The 17,348-nt window shown below is 45.5% G+C and overlaps 1 protein-coding gene across 1 annotated transcript in view; it reads right to left on the bottom strand.

The window, feature by feature from the left end:
* Positions 1 to 15,289, bottom strand: part of Cmya5 (cardiomyopathy associated 5) — a 95,450-nt gene extending 80,161 nt beyond the window's left edge. The window contains exon 1 of the mRNA XM_050153910.1: positions 15,117 to 15,289. Coding sequence (XP_050009867.1) covers positions 15,117 to 15,259 — 143 coding nt within the window. The 5' untranslated portion in view covers positions 15,260 to 15,289. The remainder of the gene's footprint in view (positions 1 to 15,116) is intronic.
* Between the last annotated feature and the right edge of the window lie 2,059 nt (positions 15,290 to 17,348).

Genomic DNA, 17,348 nt, shown 5'->3' with positions numbered 1-17,348 from the left:
AAACTCCCCAGTCTCAGATTGTTAATGGTTTGACTTACAATTTTTCAAGTATATGAATTGTGAAAGCAATAAGCATTCATTATAAACCATACTTCGTGTTTTGAATTTTGATCTTTTCCTGATCCAATACTCTATCTTGATGCTGGGCAGTAACAGCAAACCGCAGCTCGCAGTCAGCCAGGCTAGGTACCCCGAGGGCAAAGGACTGGCATCTATGCACAGTCTGCTGCTAAGCAACGATGGTCCCTGTCTTAGCTGCATTAAATGCACTTTGACTTGTAATGTTTCTAGCTTACCAGGAGTTTATCAGGACACCAAAGCCAGCATCAGCTGAGGGACACCTGAATGTCCTGTTCTAGCAAATGTTCTGGATGTTTCTTCTACTTTTCCCTCTCACCGTTGAATTCAAAAGTGCAGTCCCAACTCTGAGATCTGAACATCTACTCTGGTTAATTCATAAGGCCATAATCAAGGCAGACAGCATCTCTTTCATAATGACTGCCTCTGGGACGTGTAACCAAGCAAAACTGATATATTTTATATTACTCCTCTATACAGTACCCGTTCATCATTCATTCATTCGTTCGTTCATTCGTTCATTTGATAACAGAGATTTCTAATAGAATCCAAATACCAAGAGCATGTCCAGGCCTCATGGCGGATGGGGGTGGGGAGCTGGAAACCCAAAAGGAGTTAAGAAAGCTGCCCTCTCTGTTTCTCTCTACACCTCTTTCTTCCTCACCCCTTTCCTCTTCCTCTTCCTCACCCATTCCCACCCCCGATACACACTCAGCACAACTATCCCCAGATGACAGCCTCAGTCCCAGAGACCACAGGATTGTGCTGAGTCCTTGTTTTAGGTGGGGGTTGTTGTTTGTTGGTTGTTGTTTGGCATAGAAAACTATTTCAATGGAGATTAAAAATGAAACCCAGAACAAAGGAAGAGGCTCTTTTCCAAGAAAAAATTATTTTCTTGCTTTTCCTTCTCCTAATCTCCGTCTCCCAGAACAGGGGAAGAATGGATGAGGGAAGCGATACAAGCTCGTGCCATGTGCTGGCATGCCTTGTTTGTGTGAGGCGTGAAGCCTGGCATGGAAGTAGGGTACGGCCGAGTAGTGCTCAGACCCTGACACCAGAGGGTTTGCTTGCAGACTTCTGAGCAGAGGTGAGGGGATGCCTTGTTGGTAGACCAAATGAGGAAGACTGCTTTACAGTTTTATAAATAGGCTTGGGTGTGAGCCCTCACTCAGACCCTGTCTGGATGCTATTTCTTGTGCACGCGTGCGTGTGCACGCGCACACACACACACACACATACACACTTTCTGTGCTTTGGAATGCCCATCCTAACAACTTTTATTTAACATTAAATACTTTCTCTTTTGTAGACACCATCTCACGCCAAATTATTCCTAGAAATTTTAGCTAATGTGATTCTCTTAAAAATCCACTTTGAATAGCTTAGAGAACATACTTAGTATCTTTTAAAGATGTATTTGTGTGTATTTGTGTATGTATGTATGTACATGTTTATCTGTGTGAGTATATGCTACATGTGTATGGGTGCCCATGGAAACCAGAAGAGGGCATTAGTTTCTCTGGAGCTGGAGTTACAGGAAGTTATGAGCCACCTAACATGGGTTCTGGGAACCAAAATTGTCCTCTGGAAGAGCAGAAAAAACTCTTAACCACTGAGCCATCTTTCCAACCCTATATTTACCACTTTTTACTAGCAAAAGTAATTGATAAATTTCAAAGACATAACAAGTGCCATATAATACAATAGTGCCTGAAAAGCAAAATATAGTTGAGTAGGTCTCCCAAATGTTGGTGCCCGTCCCATGTCCCCTCTTCAAACACAAACAAATGGGCCCTGACTCTCTGTCTGTGTTGACAGAGAAGAGAACTGAGACCACAGGAGCCCCATTTCTATCCCCTGCAGATCTTACATAAGCATGGAGTTATCCACACTGTGAGCGGAGGTGCCATTCTCCAGAAAGGGACTGGTCTGGTATCTAACTATACGGATTAGATGGGATTCGCTCTCTGACAATACCAGATAGTTAAGGGATCTCATTAGCGCTCTAAAACCCCAAAGCAGACACCATCATGTACAAGAAAACGCATTTAGCACCCCCTCCTGGGTGCTTCCACTGCGAAATGGAAAGCCCATACTAGAACACACAGTAGAAGCAGTCAGAACCTGCAGGTACTGGGAAAGGTACTTCATAAGACTCTGTCTGCTGCTGGCTGGCTTGCAAGGCAACTTTGAGATGTTTTAACTATTTTGTTCCACACTTCAAAAAATGCAACATGTTTATAGAAAGAGAATACTCTTTTAGGCCACACGTGAAAGGAGCTGAGGACCAAGTAACGAGTTGGAAGAAAGTTTACCCAGTAACCCCGCTGTTTCCCTCGCCCCTCACTTGGGAGGTTCTGGGGAGACAGAGTTGGCAGTGCTGGATACCACCCCAGGGGTGCCCCGCACACCACTCACACTTCAGGAGATGCCTGGTGGCGCTCCATGTTCTCTAGAGTAACAGTGGAGGTTACAGTTGCTGCAGTGTTGGACTGCAGAGATGGAAGTGGCAACAGGCAGCCTGGCATCTAGTGACCAGTAATAACTGAAGTTTCTTTAGCAAACTTCTAACAGTGTGTGCACACTCATGTGTCTGTGTATGTGCAAGCGTGTATGTGTGCGCATGCATGTGTTTACACATATGGAGGCCAAGAGTTGATTTTGAATGTCTTCTCCAATTACTTCCCCACAAATGTGGTGGCAAATACCACATTTCTCTCTCGGTGCTAGGCGACCATTAATATCCTTTCTGTCGCTATGGTTTTGCTAGTCTAGGTATTTTATATAAATGGGATCATAAAATATATGCTCCTCCATGTCTGGCTTCTTTCATTTAGCCTGATGTTCCCAAGGTTCATCCATGCTGTAGCATGTCAAAATGCTTATGATGTTTATGGTGACGTAGCATCCTCCTGTATGGGCCATGTTTCCTTCATCTCTTCATTGGTTGGTATACACTTGAGCTGCTGCCCTCACCAATGCCCATTATCTTGTGGTTTTAACTTACATTTTTTTCTGTGGGTAACATCAGTGAGCATGTTTTCTTACGTTCATTGGACTTCGTATAGTCTCTTTGGAAACCCATCCGTTTGGATCCTTTCCCCAGTTTCCAACTGGCTTGTCCTTTTCTGACTGAGTTACAGTACTATCAGACCTGTTTTGAGGTGTGGTTTGAGGAACTGTTTCCAGTCTTTTAAAATCCTGTTTCCTACTCTTCCCAGGAGCCTCTGGTCTACCAAGTCATCCTCCACTTACACCGATCAGTTAGCTACTCTTAACAACTCACAGCCCTAGTTGACAAAACTTCAGCCCAACTCATCTGGAGACAACAACCTAGGTAGGGCTCTATTAGCAATCTGCAATCTGTTCAGTAGCCAGTCTGTGCCCAAAGCCCAGGTGTCTGGGCTGGGATTCTAAGCAGCTAAAAGGCGAAGGTCTAAGGGAACCCTAGGGAACTGACAAGTAGAAACCGGCAGGACGAGCCAGAATTGTGAACTGGAGCAGAGAGGAATAGAAAACTTTAAGAAGCAGTTGGCCTTTCTTGCCGTTTTCTTCTAGAATACGAGAAGCCACTGATCTTCTGACAACGTTTCTTCAGTTTCTCCTGCCCTGGTCCACCAGCTGTGACCTCACCCTCTGCCAGGTGTCCATAGGCTCCACTAGTCTTTTTCCCCCCAAAAGTCAGGTATATAAATAAAGTAGGAGCCCTAATTATCAGCCAATCAATTTAACCTCATATTTGGTTGCCAGGCAGGTTTAGTTTACATCTCAGCACAACTCACTCTGTTCATGTTATGTCTCCTCCCATCTATCCTTAGGTTTTTAAAGGCGCCTAGGAAGAATGTCACTTTCCCTGGAGACCTGAGGACAAGGGTTTGGAGGTTGTTTTTTGCAGCTTCCTGGAAGGTGCCCTGTGTGCACACCTGCCTGCGAGAAAGACGGGGTACAACTGCACAAATGGAGCCCTCTCCTGGCTAAGTACCACCCTCCCCTTCCTAGGGCCCATTGTCCCGGGACCCTATGTGAGGCCATGTTTCCCTGTTATCCCGGCTCTTGGGAAGCTGAGACAGGAGAAGTGCTATGAATTTGAAGCTATCTTGGGCTACATATGAGTTCTAGGTCAACCTGAGCTAAAGTATGAGACCCAAGCTCAGAAAGAAGTTTGTGGGGAGCAAATCTGGAGGCGCTAGGGGAGGAAAGGGGGTGAGTATGAAAAAATACTTTATGTGAAATTCTCAAAGAAACTATAAAAGTATTTTTTTTTTTTTTTGGTTTTTTCGAGACAGGGTTTCTCTGTGGCTTTGGAGCCTGTCCTGGAACTAGCTCTGTAGACCAGGCTGGTCTCAAACTCCCAGAGATCCGCCTGCCTCTGCCTCCCGAGTGCTGGGATTAATTTAAAGGCGTGCGCCACCACCGCCCGGCTATAAAAGTATTTTTAAAAACCCAAAAGAAAAAGAAAGCTAGATTGAAAAACGTAGAAATGTACCATCTCACACTTAACCTAAATTCTGTCTTTTAAAGAAAGTATGAGAATTTCATGGCTATTACGGTACGTTCCCACTGGGTGTGCATCATGTGGCCCTCTATGGCATGCAGAGGAGTGTTTTGGTGTGCCAGCTTTGGCCTTATGAAACCCAAGTGCACTGGGTTGCCTAATGTCTATTTTTAAACTCTATTACACATTAGGAAACCTAATACAGCAAAAGTGCCAGTCAGGGTTAGTGACTACTTTCCAGGCGTTTTACACCTTTGCTTTTTTTTGAAAAAAATTAAATTTAAATAATCATGTTAAAATGGTAAAGTTGGGGTTGGAGAGAGGGCTTAGCAGTTGATAGCACACGTTGTTCTTAGAGAGGACGTGAGTTAGGTTTCTAGCACTCGGGTCGAGTGGCTCACAGCCACCTATAACTCCAGCTCCTGAGGATCCAACACTCTCTTCTGGTCTCTGCTGGCACCCACACACATGTGTGAATAACCACAACAGACAAATACATATACACATAATCTTGTAAAATAATACAGAAATAAATATTAAAATATGAAAGTTATGCTCAAACAAAAAGAAGTTGTCTAATGATGAACTGGCATCTGTTTAATAAGCACTAAAGGGAGTATATGTCTTTATATCTATAGCCTCTTATATGTCGTGTGTACATGAGCTGAAGAAAAACAGGAGAGTTACAATTCTTATTCTTCCAAAGGCCATGCTAGCATCCTTGTTTACGCCCTGCAAGCTGCTGAAATTATGTAACTCATTTACCATTTTTAGCCCAGTTTCTCTCTCACAAAATAAGGGTGAAAGCAAAGCCGGTATCCTTGAACTATTATTTAAAAACACAAGAATCCAGATAACAATAACAGCACTCAGAATGACTTAGGTGTTCCTTGAGCCAGAGTTGCTTTCCCTTCCCTTCCATGTGCCTTTGTCACTGGTCCCAAACATAAGAGGGTCAGGGAGATTACATCAAAGCGTCCCTGTAGGGTGAGTCAGCGGCCAGGCTCTCCTGCCAAGTCAATGACAAAACAGTGACCATCTCTTGCTGTAGGTGGAGGGAGGATCGGTAGTAGGGACCAGAGACTTAGAGAAAACCACGAGGGGTTCAGACCCGCATCTCAACTTCCTAGGACCAACCCACTTGACCATCCAGTGACTTTGGTGACAGACACCTATCTTCCCCCTCCAGGGTCTAGAATAGATGTTTTAGAAACGTTGCCTCTTGCTCACTCCTTGTTTCTGTGCCTGGCACAGAGTTGACCCCCAGTAAGTACCTGCAGGATAAAGCTCTTCACTTACTATGGGTCCTAAGTAAGGGGAGGGGACTATTTTACCTACAAATCAGCAGTTCTGAGTGTCCTAGTGAGGGCAATCACTAGGAGGGAATCTGTGGTGAGTGCACATGCCTTAAGTTTTTAAATTTGCAAATGAAAATTAGAAATACTTGTGGTACCGAGTGATGAGTGACTTTCAGCACGTGGGTTTTCTTAAAGACAGCTCATGCAAATGAGGCCTAGGAGGTCTGGGGGAGTGGGTCTTAAGGGTTACCTTGGTACAAAGAGCAGTGTTGATCCATCTTCCCACAGGTATTGGACTTTACCAGATCAACCGGTTGAATTTTTGAACTGAAGACATTCCAGTTGGCTTAATAGAGGATTCTTCTCTGAGCGAATAGCAAAAGTTATTCTTCTCCCTCATCTGTGATCTGGCTGATAGATTAGTCTAGGGCCGTGGTTCTAAACCTTCCTAACGCTGCATACGGTTGAACTATCGTTCCTCATGCTGTGGTGAGCCCCGCCAACCATACAATTATAGCCTTGCTACTTCACAACTGTAATTGTGCTCCTGTTATGAATCATAATGCAAATATCTGATGTGCAGGACATCTGATAGGTGATCCCCTAAAGGAGTCACCACCTACAGGTTGAGAGCCAGTGGTCTAGGGGCAGCTTTGGGACGGGTCACAGAATGCGTGGATGTTCCCTGCAGACAACAGAACCTAAGCTTCCTTTAGGACTTATCACGCCCCCTCCCAACTGGATCGGGAGTCACGGATCATTCTCAATCCCTGGCTAAACAAGTGGTCAGAAACCGGCAATATTCTCCCTGATCCAGCTTCAGTATCCCAATGACATCCACTCCCCCATCCACTTATACATTCATTCGATCAACAAATGTTCTCAACCCTGGGCTACCCTGAGGGACCCTGGAGGATATAAAGTTTACCGCAGCGATCCGCAGCAGCACAAGAGGTGGGAGTGGGAACTTGAGGTGTATTGAGCTGCCCATCAAGTTTGGTTGATCTTCCTCCTTAGCTGGTGCGACGCTACCAAACCTTTCTAACTCTGACTTAGGAGAAGAGCCTCTTTACCTGTTCTTTGCTGAGCAATTACCTTTGTGTAATAAATCTGGCATTGTGTTGAAGGTCACTGGTCCTCCACCCCCACCCCCAGACTGGGACCTCCTCGACGCTATCATTTTAATGTCCCTGATAGCTGGCATGGGCTCTGGCATATCCTCTGAACTCATTATCAGTGAAGCAGTTGCCCCATGGAGTCCCTGAAGCTAGATAATTTCTAGCTGTCTGTGTTCTGTGTGGTTGCCCCTCCTCGATGTGGATACAGAGCCCCAGGAATGTGTGTGCAGAGGGAAGGACAACTGAGACCTTCTCTAAAGGAAAGCGTGACCAGCTTTCCAAGACCTAGTACAAGATAACGTAAACCTAATGACTGCATTTTACAAGTGTCCATTACAAATAGGACCTTGACTATTGAATTCAACACAATACATTGTTAAAATTACTTCCATTTGTTCCTTTGTCTAAACTTTAGTGGCTACTTAAATGGCTGGGTGGTGGTGGTACACGCCTTTAATCCCAGCACTAGGGAGGTAGAGGAAGGTGGATCTCTGTGAGTTTGAAACCAGCCTGGTCTACAGAGCAACTTCCAAAAAAGACAGAATTCTTACACAGAGAAATCCTGTCTCGGAAAAGAAAAGGAAAAAAAAAGAAAGAAAGAAAGAAAGAAAGAAAGAAAGAAAGAAAGAAAGAAAGAAAGAAAGAAAGGAAGGAAGAAAGGCAAGGAAATGAAATAAAAGAAAAGAAAAGAAAAAGAAAAAGAAGAAAGTAGCTAAGTTATCTGTGCGGTTGGCATTCATTGTATTTCTATTGGTTGACGCTAGACTACACGGAAGATTCTCTTCACCCACAGATCACAGCTGCTCTCTTGCAACTGACTCTACATATCCTGACATGGAAGAAGGATTTTGTCCCAATGTCTGAGTGGTCCCCTGCTTTCCCTATGTCCCTGCTCATAACAGCCAGGCAGCATAACGTTCCTGCTGGCGCTGCCTTTGACATGTCCTACACTTCAGCAGGTTTGCTGTTTCCAAGGAAAACAAAGTTCATTGCAATTCTTGCATTTTCCTCGCTGTCCAAAGTCTCACCAAGGGCATACGACAGCCATGCAGCCAACACTTCAACAGCGCCTAGCGTTCTGGTTCCAAGGGCCTCGGTTTTGTCCTCCCTCCTCCCTCAGCCTCTGGCATCCTAGGCAGCCTGGCACCTCCACCCCCAGCGCTCTTCACTGACCTCAGAAGAGGGCTAGCTCGAATGACACACTTGTCAGAACACCCTGGACAGCAAACCCGTGAGAGACACCACACAGATAGACGTGGGACACAGAGTGCCCTGCAGCTCTAACCTCCATCTCCCGAAAGCTTGCTTCCCTAAGCGGAGGGCCCTTAGGAAGCAGAATGCTCTCGGTCCAGACTGGTGTGTTCTACACGGGCTCTGCTAACGCCCCTTTGGAAGGCACTACTGTAAACGCCCACCCCCACCACCCCGTGCCTACCTAGAGAAAATTAACCTTGATCCAAGGAAACTGCTGTAAAACAGAAAGAACCAAAGGCTCCTGGGTGATCATGGGAACGGCCTCAGTCAGAAACCAGCAAAAACAAAAGAAAACTGCGTGTGTTGCCACTTCTCTCTGCATACAGGGGACTGTGGGCTTGAAACATTTAGATCTGTGCTTGCGCCTGGCGTGCGTTCTAAGAATTCAGACGAAAGACAATGTGATCCCACTGGTGTTTACTCTTTAAGGAATTTGCTGCAACCACTGCTTCTAAAAATGCTTTGTTTTGACTCCCGAATGTCACGATAGAGAGAACACAGCTTTTTAGTTTTACAGAGAATAAAACCTAAGTCCTGGCCGCCACCTGGGGTATGTGTGGTGTGAGGATGTGGTGGCGGTGGCGGTGGTGGTCTGTGTATGTGGGGGTGGGTGCTTGCACTTGTGTGTTCCGGGGAAGCCAGAAGTCTGTATTTGTTATCTCCTTATATATCAAAGCAGAATATTCCACTTGAGCCTGGAGCGCAAAGATTTGGTCAGTCTAGTTAGCCAGCTTGCCCCAGGGACTCCGGGTCTCATCTCCTGAGCACTGGGATTACAGGAAGGCCATGGATGCATGCTGGAAAGCCCAACCCACTCCTCACACTCTCCTGACAAGCGCTGAGCCCTTGGAGCCGTCTCCCCAGCCTTAGATCCATCTCTGCAGCCTCAGATCCGCAGCCTGGGTTTCTCGCATTCACCCTTGACCTCCTCTTTACTCGCTCTGCTCCCGCAGCCTCATCTCCTTGGGCTCCTACGCCAGCCACACATTCCTACCCCAGTGACATTGCACCTGCTCTTCCTCTTGCCAAAGACACGCTCCTGCAGGCTCTGCTCAGATGTGGCCTGGCAGAGGGCCTTATCTTCACCATCCTATCCCAAACACACCACCCTTCTCCTGCTGCGTTGATTCCCAGAGAACGCTCATCCACCTGGGACATTATACATTATCTGTTTGCTCATTTTGGAAAGCCCGTTTCAGGAGCTGTGCGCTTTGTTCTCTCTACTCTCTGCTTCTTCGCTTGGGCCTAGGAAGTACCTGGCACACTGTGGGAGTCAGTCCGACGGTGGAGCTGACTTCAGAGGAACGAACCTGTAAGCATTAGGCTGGGATCCACACACCTGCGAGCTGGTCTAAGTTCTACCGGGGGAAAAGCGGTTCACTTTGAAAAACTGTCCCTTGACACTACGTTTCTGAATCTGTAAGATGACTGGCCGGGGATAGATGTTCCTATGGTCTCTCCTGGTTTTACGAATTTGCTTTGGAAGATGATCTTGGATAAGATATTGGCAACACAATTTTCTTCTCATAAGCATGAAATGCCAGCCTTCTGGGACACCTCATTCCAAAGTCCTCTCCCGGGGGTGCAGCTTCTCAAGTCCTTCCTGCTAGGATGGAACCTAGGATTCTCTCCACACTTTGGGAGGCTTCAAACAGAACTTTCCCTTCAATCCTTTTGATGGCTAATAACATAACTGTGGTTTTCTGTCACTTTATCCAAACGTGAGTTCCTTGAGGACAGCAGTAAATTCTTGATTACTGTGTCTGCGACAGGTGTCACAATCCCTGGCTCTCCACAAATATCTATTAGGTACGCTCCACTGGGACAGATCCTCTGCTCGGCCTGTACCATTTCCTCCCCCCTCTCTAGTGAATGGCAGGCCAAAGTAGGGTTTGCTCCTGATGATGCCCTATCTGAAGGCTAGTGAAACTAAAAGTTGCTGGGAGCTCTGGGCGCCAGGTGTGCTCTCACACTTTCTCAGTTGATTTAATCCTCATGAGCCTTATAAATAGGAAGTAGAACTGACCTGGGGCCAGCAGTATGGCCCACTCGTGCCTAAGGTGAGAGACGGCAAGCAGAAACCAGGAGAAGAATTGGTTCCTGAAATGATGAGGATGCATTTTTGTCACTGGAAGGGATATTTTTTCAACCATAAAGGTAACTAATTCTACATATTATACCTGGGAGGGTAAAGAGAGCATTTAGATTACAGTTTGTTTGCAGTTTTAATAGTAAAGGCTTTTTATATGTTACCATGTGCTATGTGTTCACTTCTGTGCAGGAGTCCAAAGAAGCACAGGTGAGTCTCACCTTCCCTCTGTTAGCACCTATTCCAAATCCTCGTTTCCATTCTCAGGGCAGCACAGAACTTCTAGACTTACACACAATGAGGTGGTTTGATTCCTGACCACAGTGAGGTGAGAAAGAGCTCCCCACCCCTTTCTGTTAGCCCAGCGTGGTCCATGTTCTAGCAATCACATTTCTTTCTGCTGACTCTCTTACAGGAACTCGGCTGGCGTCCAGCTGCCCAGTCTGCTGGTCAGGGATCTGCCCTCTGAAAGGAGTCTGTTCTCTCAAATCCTGTTTAGAAGTTAGCTCGTCGCTGGGCGGTGGTGACGCACGCCTTTAATCCCAACACTCGGGAGGCAGAGACAGGTGGATCTCTGTGAGTTCGAGGCCAGTCTGGTCTACAAGAGCTAGTTCCAGTATAGGCTCCAAAGCTACAGAGAAACCCTGTCTCAAAAAAAACCAAAACAAAACAAAAACAAAAACAAAAACAAAAAACCCTCAAAAATTGGTGTTTTTCCAGGTCTCCATCACCACCTGCCTTAGTTCCCTCTGCTTATTCTGACTGGTTTCCTTAACAGTGTCTGCTTTACCATCAACAGTCAGGACAGCTGCAGTCTACCTCAGATGAATTATAGTCTCTGTTTTTCTCTACACCTCTTCCTTCCTCTTCCCTTTCCCCTTCCTCGCCCATTCACACCCCTGGTACACACTCAACACCATTATCCCCAGATGACAGCCCCAGTCCCAGAGACTACAGGATTGTGCTGAGTTCTTGTTTTAGGTGGGGGTTGTTGGTTGTTGTTTGACATAGAAAACTATTTCAATGAAGATTAAAAATTAAACTCGGGACAATGGGAGAGGCTCTTTTCCAAGAAAAGATGAATTATAATCTCGCCTGAAGGTCTTAGCTCTTGGCAAAGGACAAGCCAGGAGTGCTGTTTGAACTCCTATAGCCACGTTGTAAAGTAAATGAGCTTCTTGTAGCTTTGGAAAATACTGGCTGGGCAAGAATCTGAGCACCACCTGCTCACAGTGAAGAGTGTCTCCTCTTCCTGCCTGGGGGTCCCCCTTCCTTTCCATTCGCACTGGCTCTGTACTCCCTTCCTTTATGCGTCTCCTGCCCATCTTCCGAAATCCAGCCTGCGGCCAGTACTCCATGATTCTAGAAGCTCTACCCTCCCTTCTGACCTTCCACAGTACCCATGTGCACTGCCTGGTTTTATGTGTCCACTTGACTCAAGCTAGAGTCATCAGAGAGGAAGGAGACTCCATTGAGAAAATGCCTCCATGAGATCTAGCTGTATAGTAAAAAAAATAACGACATCTTGAAATTTGCATGTAAATGGATGAATCTAGAAAAAAAAACATATCGAGTGAGGTAACCCAAACCCAGAAAGACAGATATAATATTTACTCACTCATAAGTGGTTTCTAGACATAAAGCAACAACAACAAAACCAACCTACAGTCCACAACCCAAGAACCTAGACAAGAAAGAGAACCCTAAGAGACACAGATATACTCGAATCTACATAGGAAGGAGAAAAAGATAAGATCTCCTGAGTAAACTGGGAGCATGGGGTTCACAGGAGGGAGTAGAATAGGAGGAAGAGGAAGGGGGAAGTGGAGAAAAATTATAGCTCAATAAAAACAATTGAAAAAAACAAAAAATATAACCAGCATATTTTGCATAGATTTGAGGTGTGATTTGAGTTTGCCTTTTAGCTCTGACCTTTACTAGTTTGAGTATGTCAGAAAAATTATCAATCAAAATTACACAAAAGTTTATATTCTGTGTCAGTGTTGTACAGTGCAATTGTCTCAGATATTTTAGGTTTCCATACACATTAAAGCAAAATATCAAGAAAATGACAAAAACATAGAAGAATCTATGAACTGCCTAAAGAGATAAACCAAAGAGGCAGAGACTAATATGTTGATTTATGTAATAAGCATGAGAAGGTTTTTATTGGCCATAGAAAATGAATTAAATACTTAATAAGGTGTGAAAAAAAAAAAAAAAAACAAGATCCAGCTATAAGGCATTTTCTTAATTAGTGAACAATGAGGGCGGATCCTGCCCATGGTGGGTGGGGACACCCATGGGCTGGTGCTCCTGGCTTCTGTAAGAAAGCAGACCGAGTAAGCCAGGGGAAGCAGGCCAGTAAGCAGCATCCCTCCATGGCCTCCACATCAGCTCCTGCCTCCAAGTTCCTGCCCTGCTTGAGTTCCTGTCCTGACCCCTTCAGTGATGAACAGCAATGCTGAAGTGCAAGCCAAGCCAACCCTTTCCTCCCCAACTTGCTTTTTGGTCATGGTCTTTTGTTGCAGCAATAAAAACCCCAAGACACCATGCTTTATTCTCTATTCGAAGTCTAACTTCTTTAGCATGTAGTCAGATATTTCTCATGATTTCTCTCTTTTCCCTCAAAGTTCTTGAAAGCTGAAGCTACTTGGTAAGCATGTAGCCCATGATTCAAGATTTCCAACTGACTTTTTACCTCATCAGTCATGCTACGTGTACACACGCGATTACATGTATATTCATGTGGAGTATGTGTACACACGGGATTACATGTATATGCATGTGGAGTATGTGTACACACACGATTACATGTATATGCATGCGGAGTACGTGTACACACGCGATTACATGTATATTCATGTGGAGTATGTGTACACACGGGATTACATGTATATGCATGTGGAGTATGTGTACACACGGGATTACATGTATATGCATGTGGAGTACTACATGTACACACGGATTACATGTATACGCATGTGGAATACTACGTGTACACGTGTATATGCATGTGGAGACTTACTCACAGTCAATGTAATGAGCATAGTAAAAAACAAAACAAAAAGCCTTTTAGACATGGAAAAATGGCTTATTCTTACCCCACTACACCTTGAAAAACAGAACCCAGTGACATCACTCACTCACGATAACCAGACATAGTCCTAGACTCCATGACACCCACTGGACAGTATTTAAGCAGAGACCAAGAGCAATGCTTTGCTTTGGACATCTGGAGTGAACAGGGTCCTGACCCTCAAATTAGAGACTTCTGTTAGAGACTGGACCTGACCTTCAGCTAAGATACATCACACAGGCGAGCAGCCTTGGGGAGACAGGCTTAGGACTGTAGTTGGGAATCTTGTGTGACCCTTGTGTGATGACCTTCAGCATAATATAACTTTTGTCATGCTAACTATGAGTACAAACCTTCTTGCTTGCAACATACACATTACCTTTCTTTTCTTCCCTTCCTTCCTTCCTTCCTTCCTTCCTTCCTTTCTTTCTGACAGTCTGCCTGCTGTTACTGTCCTGGAACTCACTAACTAGATGAGGATGACTGGACAGTGAGCCCCAGGGATTCTGTTTCCCAAACGTGGAGATGGCAAGCACAAGCCACCATGTTGGGGTTTTTTTATCAGTGTTGGGGATTGAACAACGTAGGTACTGGGGATTGAACGTAGGTACTGGGGATTGAACGTAGGTACTGGGGATTGAACGTAGGTACTGGGGATTGAACGTAGGTACTGGGGATTGAATTTTGCTTCTGTGCATACAAGGCATACGCTTTACCAGCTGAGCCACCTCCCCAGCCTCCTGAGCCCTCTTGGGCTACTTCAGTTTCAGCTCTCCTGGCCTGAGTGTGCCATTCTGAAACGGTACACATTCACTTGCCCCGCCCCCCAAGTCTTCTGATAGGAGCACCTAGCAAGAGCTATCATTGACTGATACCCATACCAGTGTTCTTTTTTTGGCCTGCATGAAAAGGGTCAAAATGGAGAGTCCCATTTTTTTTAAAAAAATATAGTATTGCTTAATTTCATTCAGCTTATTGATAAGTAGATATTTAGGACCAGAACGATTCTTAGGACAGAAGTGGCTGAAATATCTCTCCATACAGACCAGCTGGCCTTAAAAACATGGCGTTCCTGCTTCTGCCTATTATTGGAATCACAGGGGTGGGTCATCACACCTGGCCTTCATGATTTTTACCTCTAAGAAATGTATGGGGTATTTGCATATGCAAACTAGCAACTATATATATTTGTATAGCTAGTTTGCATATACAAATACAGCAAACTAGCCCAGTGCTAGAATTCCAGGAGGCCGCCATACCTTTGAAGGTAATGGACAGAGCTTTCTCTGCCTCAAGATTCTTCCCCATGCTCAGGCAGGCAAGATTGACCAGGCACGGGGAGCCAGCGGCAAGCATTCCAGCACAGTTTTTGCGGTTAGGCAGAACCCCAAGTAAGTCTCCAAGAATAAACGAGCAAGTCACAAGGAGCTGGGAGGCGGGGGTTGGGGGTGGGGGCCGACTGTGAACTTTGCTGCAGGCGGACCTGTCACTCCAGCTGACAGCAAGAACCTTACACCTTCAAGTTTTTAAAGAAGGCGGCGAACCCCAGAGAGAGCTTGGCTCCAGGGAAATGAACTCCTGAGGTTGTAAAGACAAAGGAAAAGGCCCCGGTGGCTGCCAGCGGTCCAGCGAGACACCTGTGGGGTGGGCAGCTTTGCCAGGCTCTGGGCGATGCCCGGGACCCAGCACAACAGGCTCAGGCTACCTGGCGTCGGGCTCCTCCTCCGACTCGGCCTCTTCATTCTCGCCCTCCGACGACTCCTCCGTCTCCAGTTCCTGGGTCGCCTCCTCTTCTGCACCCCAGCGGAGGAAGCCCTCAGCAGCGTGTCTGTTGTCACCGCTCGCCATCGCGCCTGTCCCGGCCGGAGTCAGAGCAACCCACGCCGCCCGCGCCCGGTGTTGTCCCTCTGACTGCACTTTGCCGGGGCCCGCGAGGCTGCTCGGATTCCCGGCACGCAGGGCGGGGGCGCCCCAGGCCTTTAAATAGAAGGCGTCAAGAAAGTTTCGCCACTGAGCTTCTGGGGCAAGGCTTAGCTATCCTTGGTACCAGTCCCCTGCCAACTGTCCCGCCCATTCTGGCAGACCTTGGGAACAGGGCGGATTGCTGAGGGCTGCACCTGGGCGTCAAGCGACCCGCTAGCCCAACCTTCCATCCAGTGATCTGGCGGGTTTTACACTTCAGCAGAGCTGCTGGATGGTTCTTTTATGCCACAGGAGGCAGCACGCAGCCAGGAACTTGCTTCCCTTATTCTTGATAGACATGGTGCCAGCTTGTAGATAGTTTTAAGGTCTCACTGCTACTACGGTGACAATTGGGGAACTTGCTAGACTTGCTAGTCGACACAATATCAGGCCCAAGTGTTCACAGAACCTCTATCTTAGATCCACACTAAGCAGACTCATTGGAGTCAGTAAAGCCAGTGCTAAACCTCTCAGCATAGCTCTAGGACTAAAGCCTAAGATTCTCCGAGATGAAATCCTGACTAATCCACTTTCAGAAATCAGGTATTTACACCAGATCAAATAGAACGCGTTCTGCCTGAAAGGCCCGCCTATTTACTTAGTCAAGATCACCACCTTTCTCTGAAATGCCCAAGTCCCAACTCCCTGCTCCTCTCCAGGAACTCAAAGCGCCTACTAAGTATGCTGATACCCATGTTTATGCTCTTTGTCCCACCACCCAGTTCTTTGGAAGTTACTGGGCTGACCAAAGACCTAGGGCAAACCACGGTACGTAATGAATGCTTCTAAAAAGGCCAGACCTATGTAGTAGTACAACAGGCAGTAAAGTATTCTTTCCTAAGAAGGACTTTTCTAAGAAGGACTTCAAACCTTTATTTTTAATCATGGCAGATTCACGTCACAGTTTAGTTTGTAAAGGAGACAGGTGGAGAGGTACTATTCTCCAGCCACAGCAGCCTGGAGACTAAGGGGTAGAGCGGCAGGCTTTTTTTTAAACACTGATTTTGCTAAGATCCTATTTTAAATAACCCAAAACAAAACTGTTTATAGAGTCCACACTTTTAACACTAACAATACTTTAATAATACATACAAACATACAGAAATGGAGCAGTCAACACACACAAAATAAAATGTTGTATTCACACAAAATTAATTTGCCTCCTGCTGAGGATATTAGCTCAATTGGTTGTGCACTTGCTTAGCAAGGATGAGCTGAGTTCAATCCCAGCACAGAAAATAATTTTTTAAAAAGTCTCACATATTAACAGCCCACTTACCTGATAAATCTGGACTGTTACTAGTACATGATCTTAGGTGCTGACCCATTAGTTCCAGGATATAAATGTATCAGCTTTTTGGCTTACTTGGTAACAACAAATTGGCTCAAAAGTAGTAGGGTGGGGCCACAGAAAAAGGAGAACAGGTGGCAATGCAAGAGTCCACACTGTGGTTAACTCTGAGGCTTTATTAACATCATGAAGCTGTGAAGCAGAACACCGTCCCTAAGCGACCACTATTTACAAACAGTACCGGGTGGTCCCCTTAACCATCATACTCAATACATTCTGAGAAGGAGCTGCACAGCATGCAGTAAATCTCAGGAATAGTTCCCAGAAAAAGAATTCATATATAAAACGCTTAATTGCATCAAAAGTACTACAGATAAGTAATCTAAAAAACTGACTCACTTGGAACGTTTATTCCCAATAAAGCCAGAGAAATACAGTGGCTGACGGGCTTAACCACAGAATTGGGTTCAAACCAGTTCAGATAATTACAGCCTCAATCTTATTACAAAATCAATGACTTTCACAGAAAAATTACACCTCAAAAATTTCCAGATATAAACTTTATTCCATTTGACAGCATACAAAAATTTAAACTTAAAAGAAAAAGAAAATACGCACCCTTTATAAGTCAAAGAAAGCAAATATTATTAGTTTTTTAATTGGTCTGCAAAAAATAGTTCTGTG

Source organism: Alexandromys fortis, unplaced genomic scaffold (assembly GCF_014885135.2).
Source record: "Alexandromys fortis isolate MF-2015 unplaced genomic scaffold, M_Fortis_MF-2015_v1.1 scaffold_79, whole genome shotgun sequence".
NCBI classification, from domain to species: domain Eukaryota; kingdom Metazoa; phylum Chordata; class Mammalia; order Rodentia; family Cricetidae; genus Alexandromys; species Alexandromys fortis.
The sequence above is the reverse complement of the archived record's forward strand: the minus strand, read 5'-3'. Positions and strand labels throughout refer to the sequence as shown.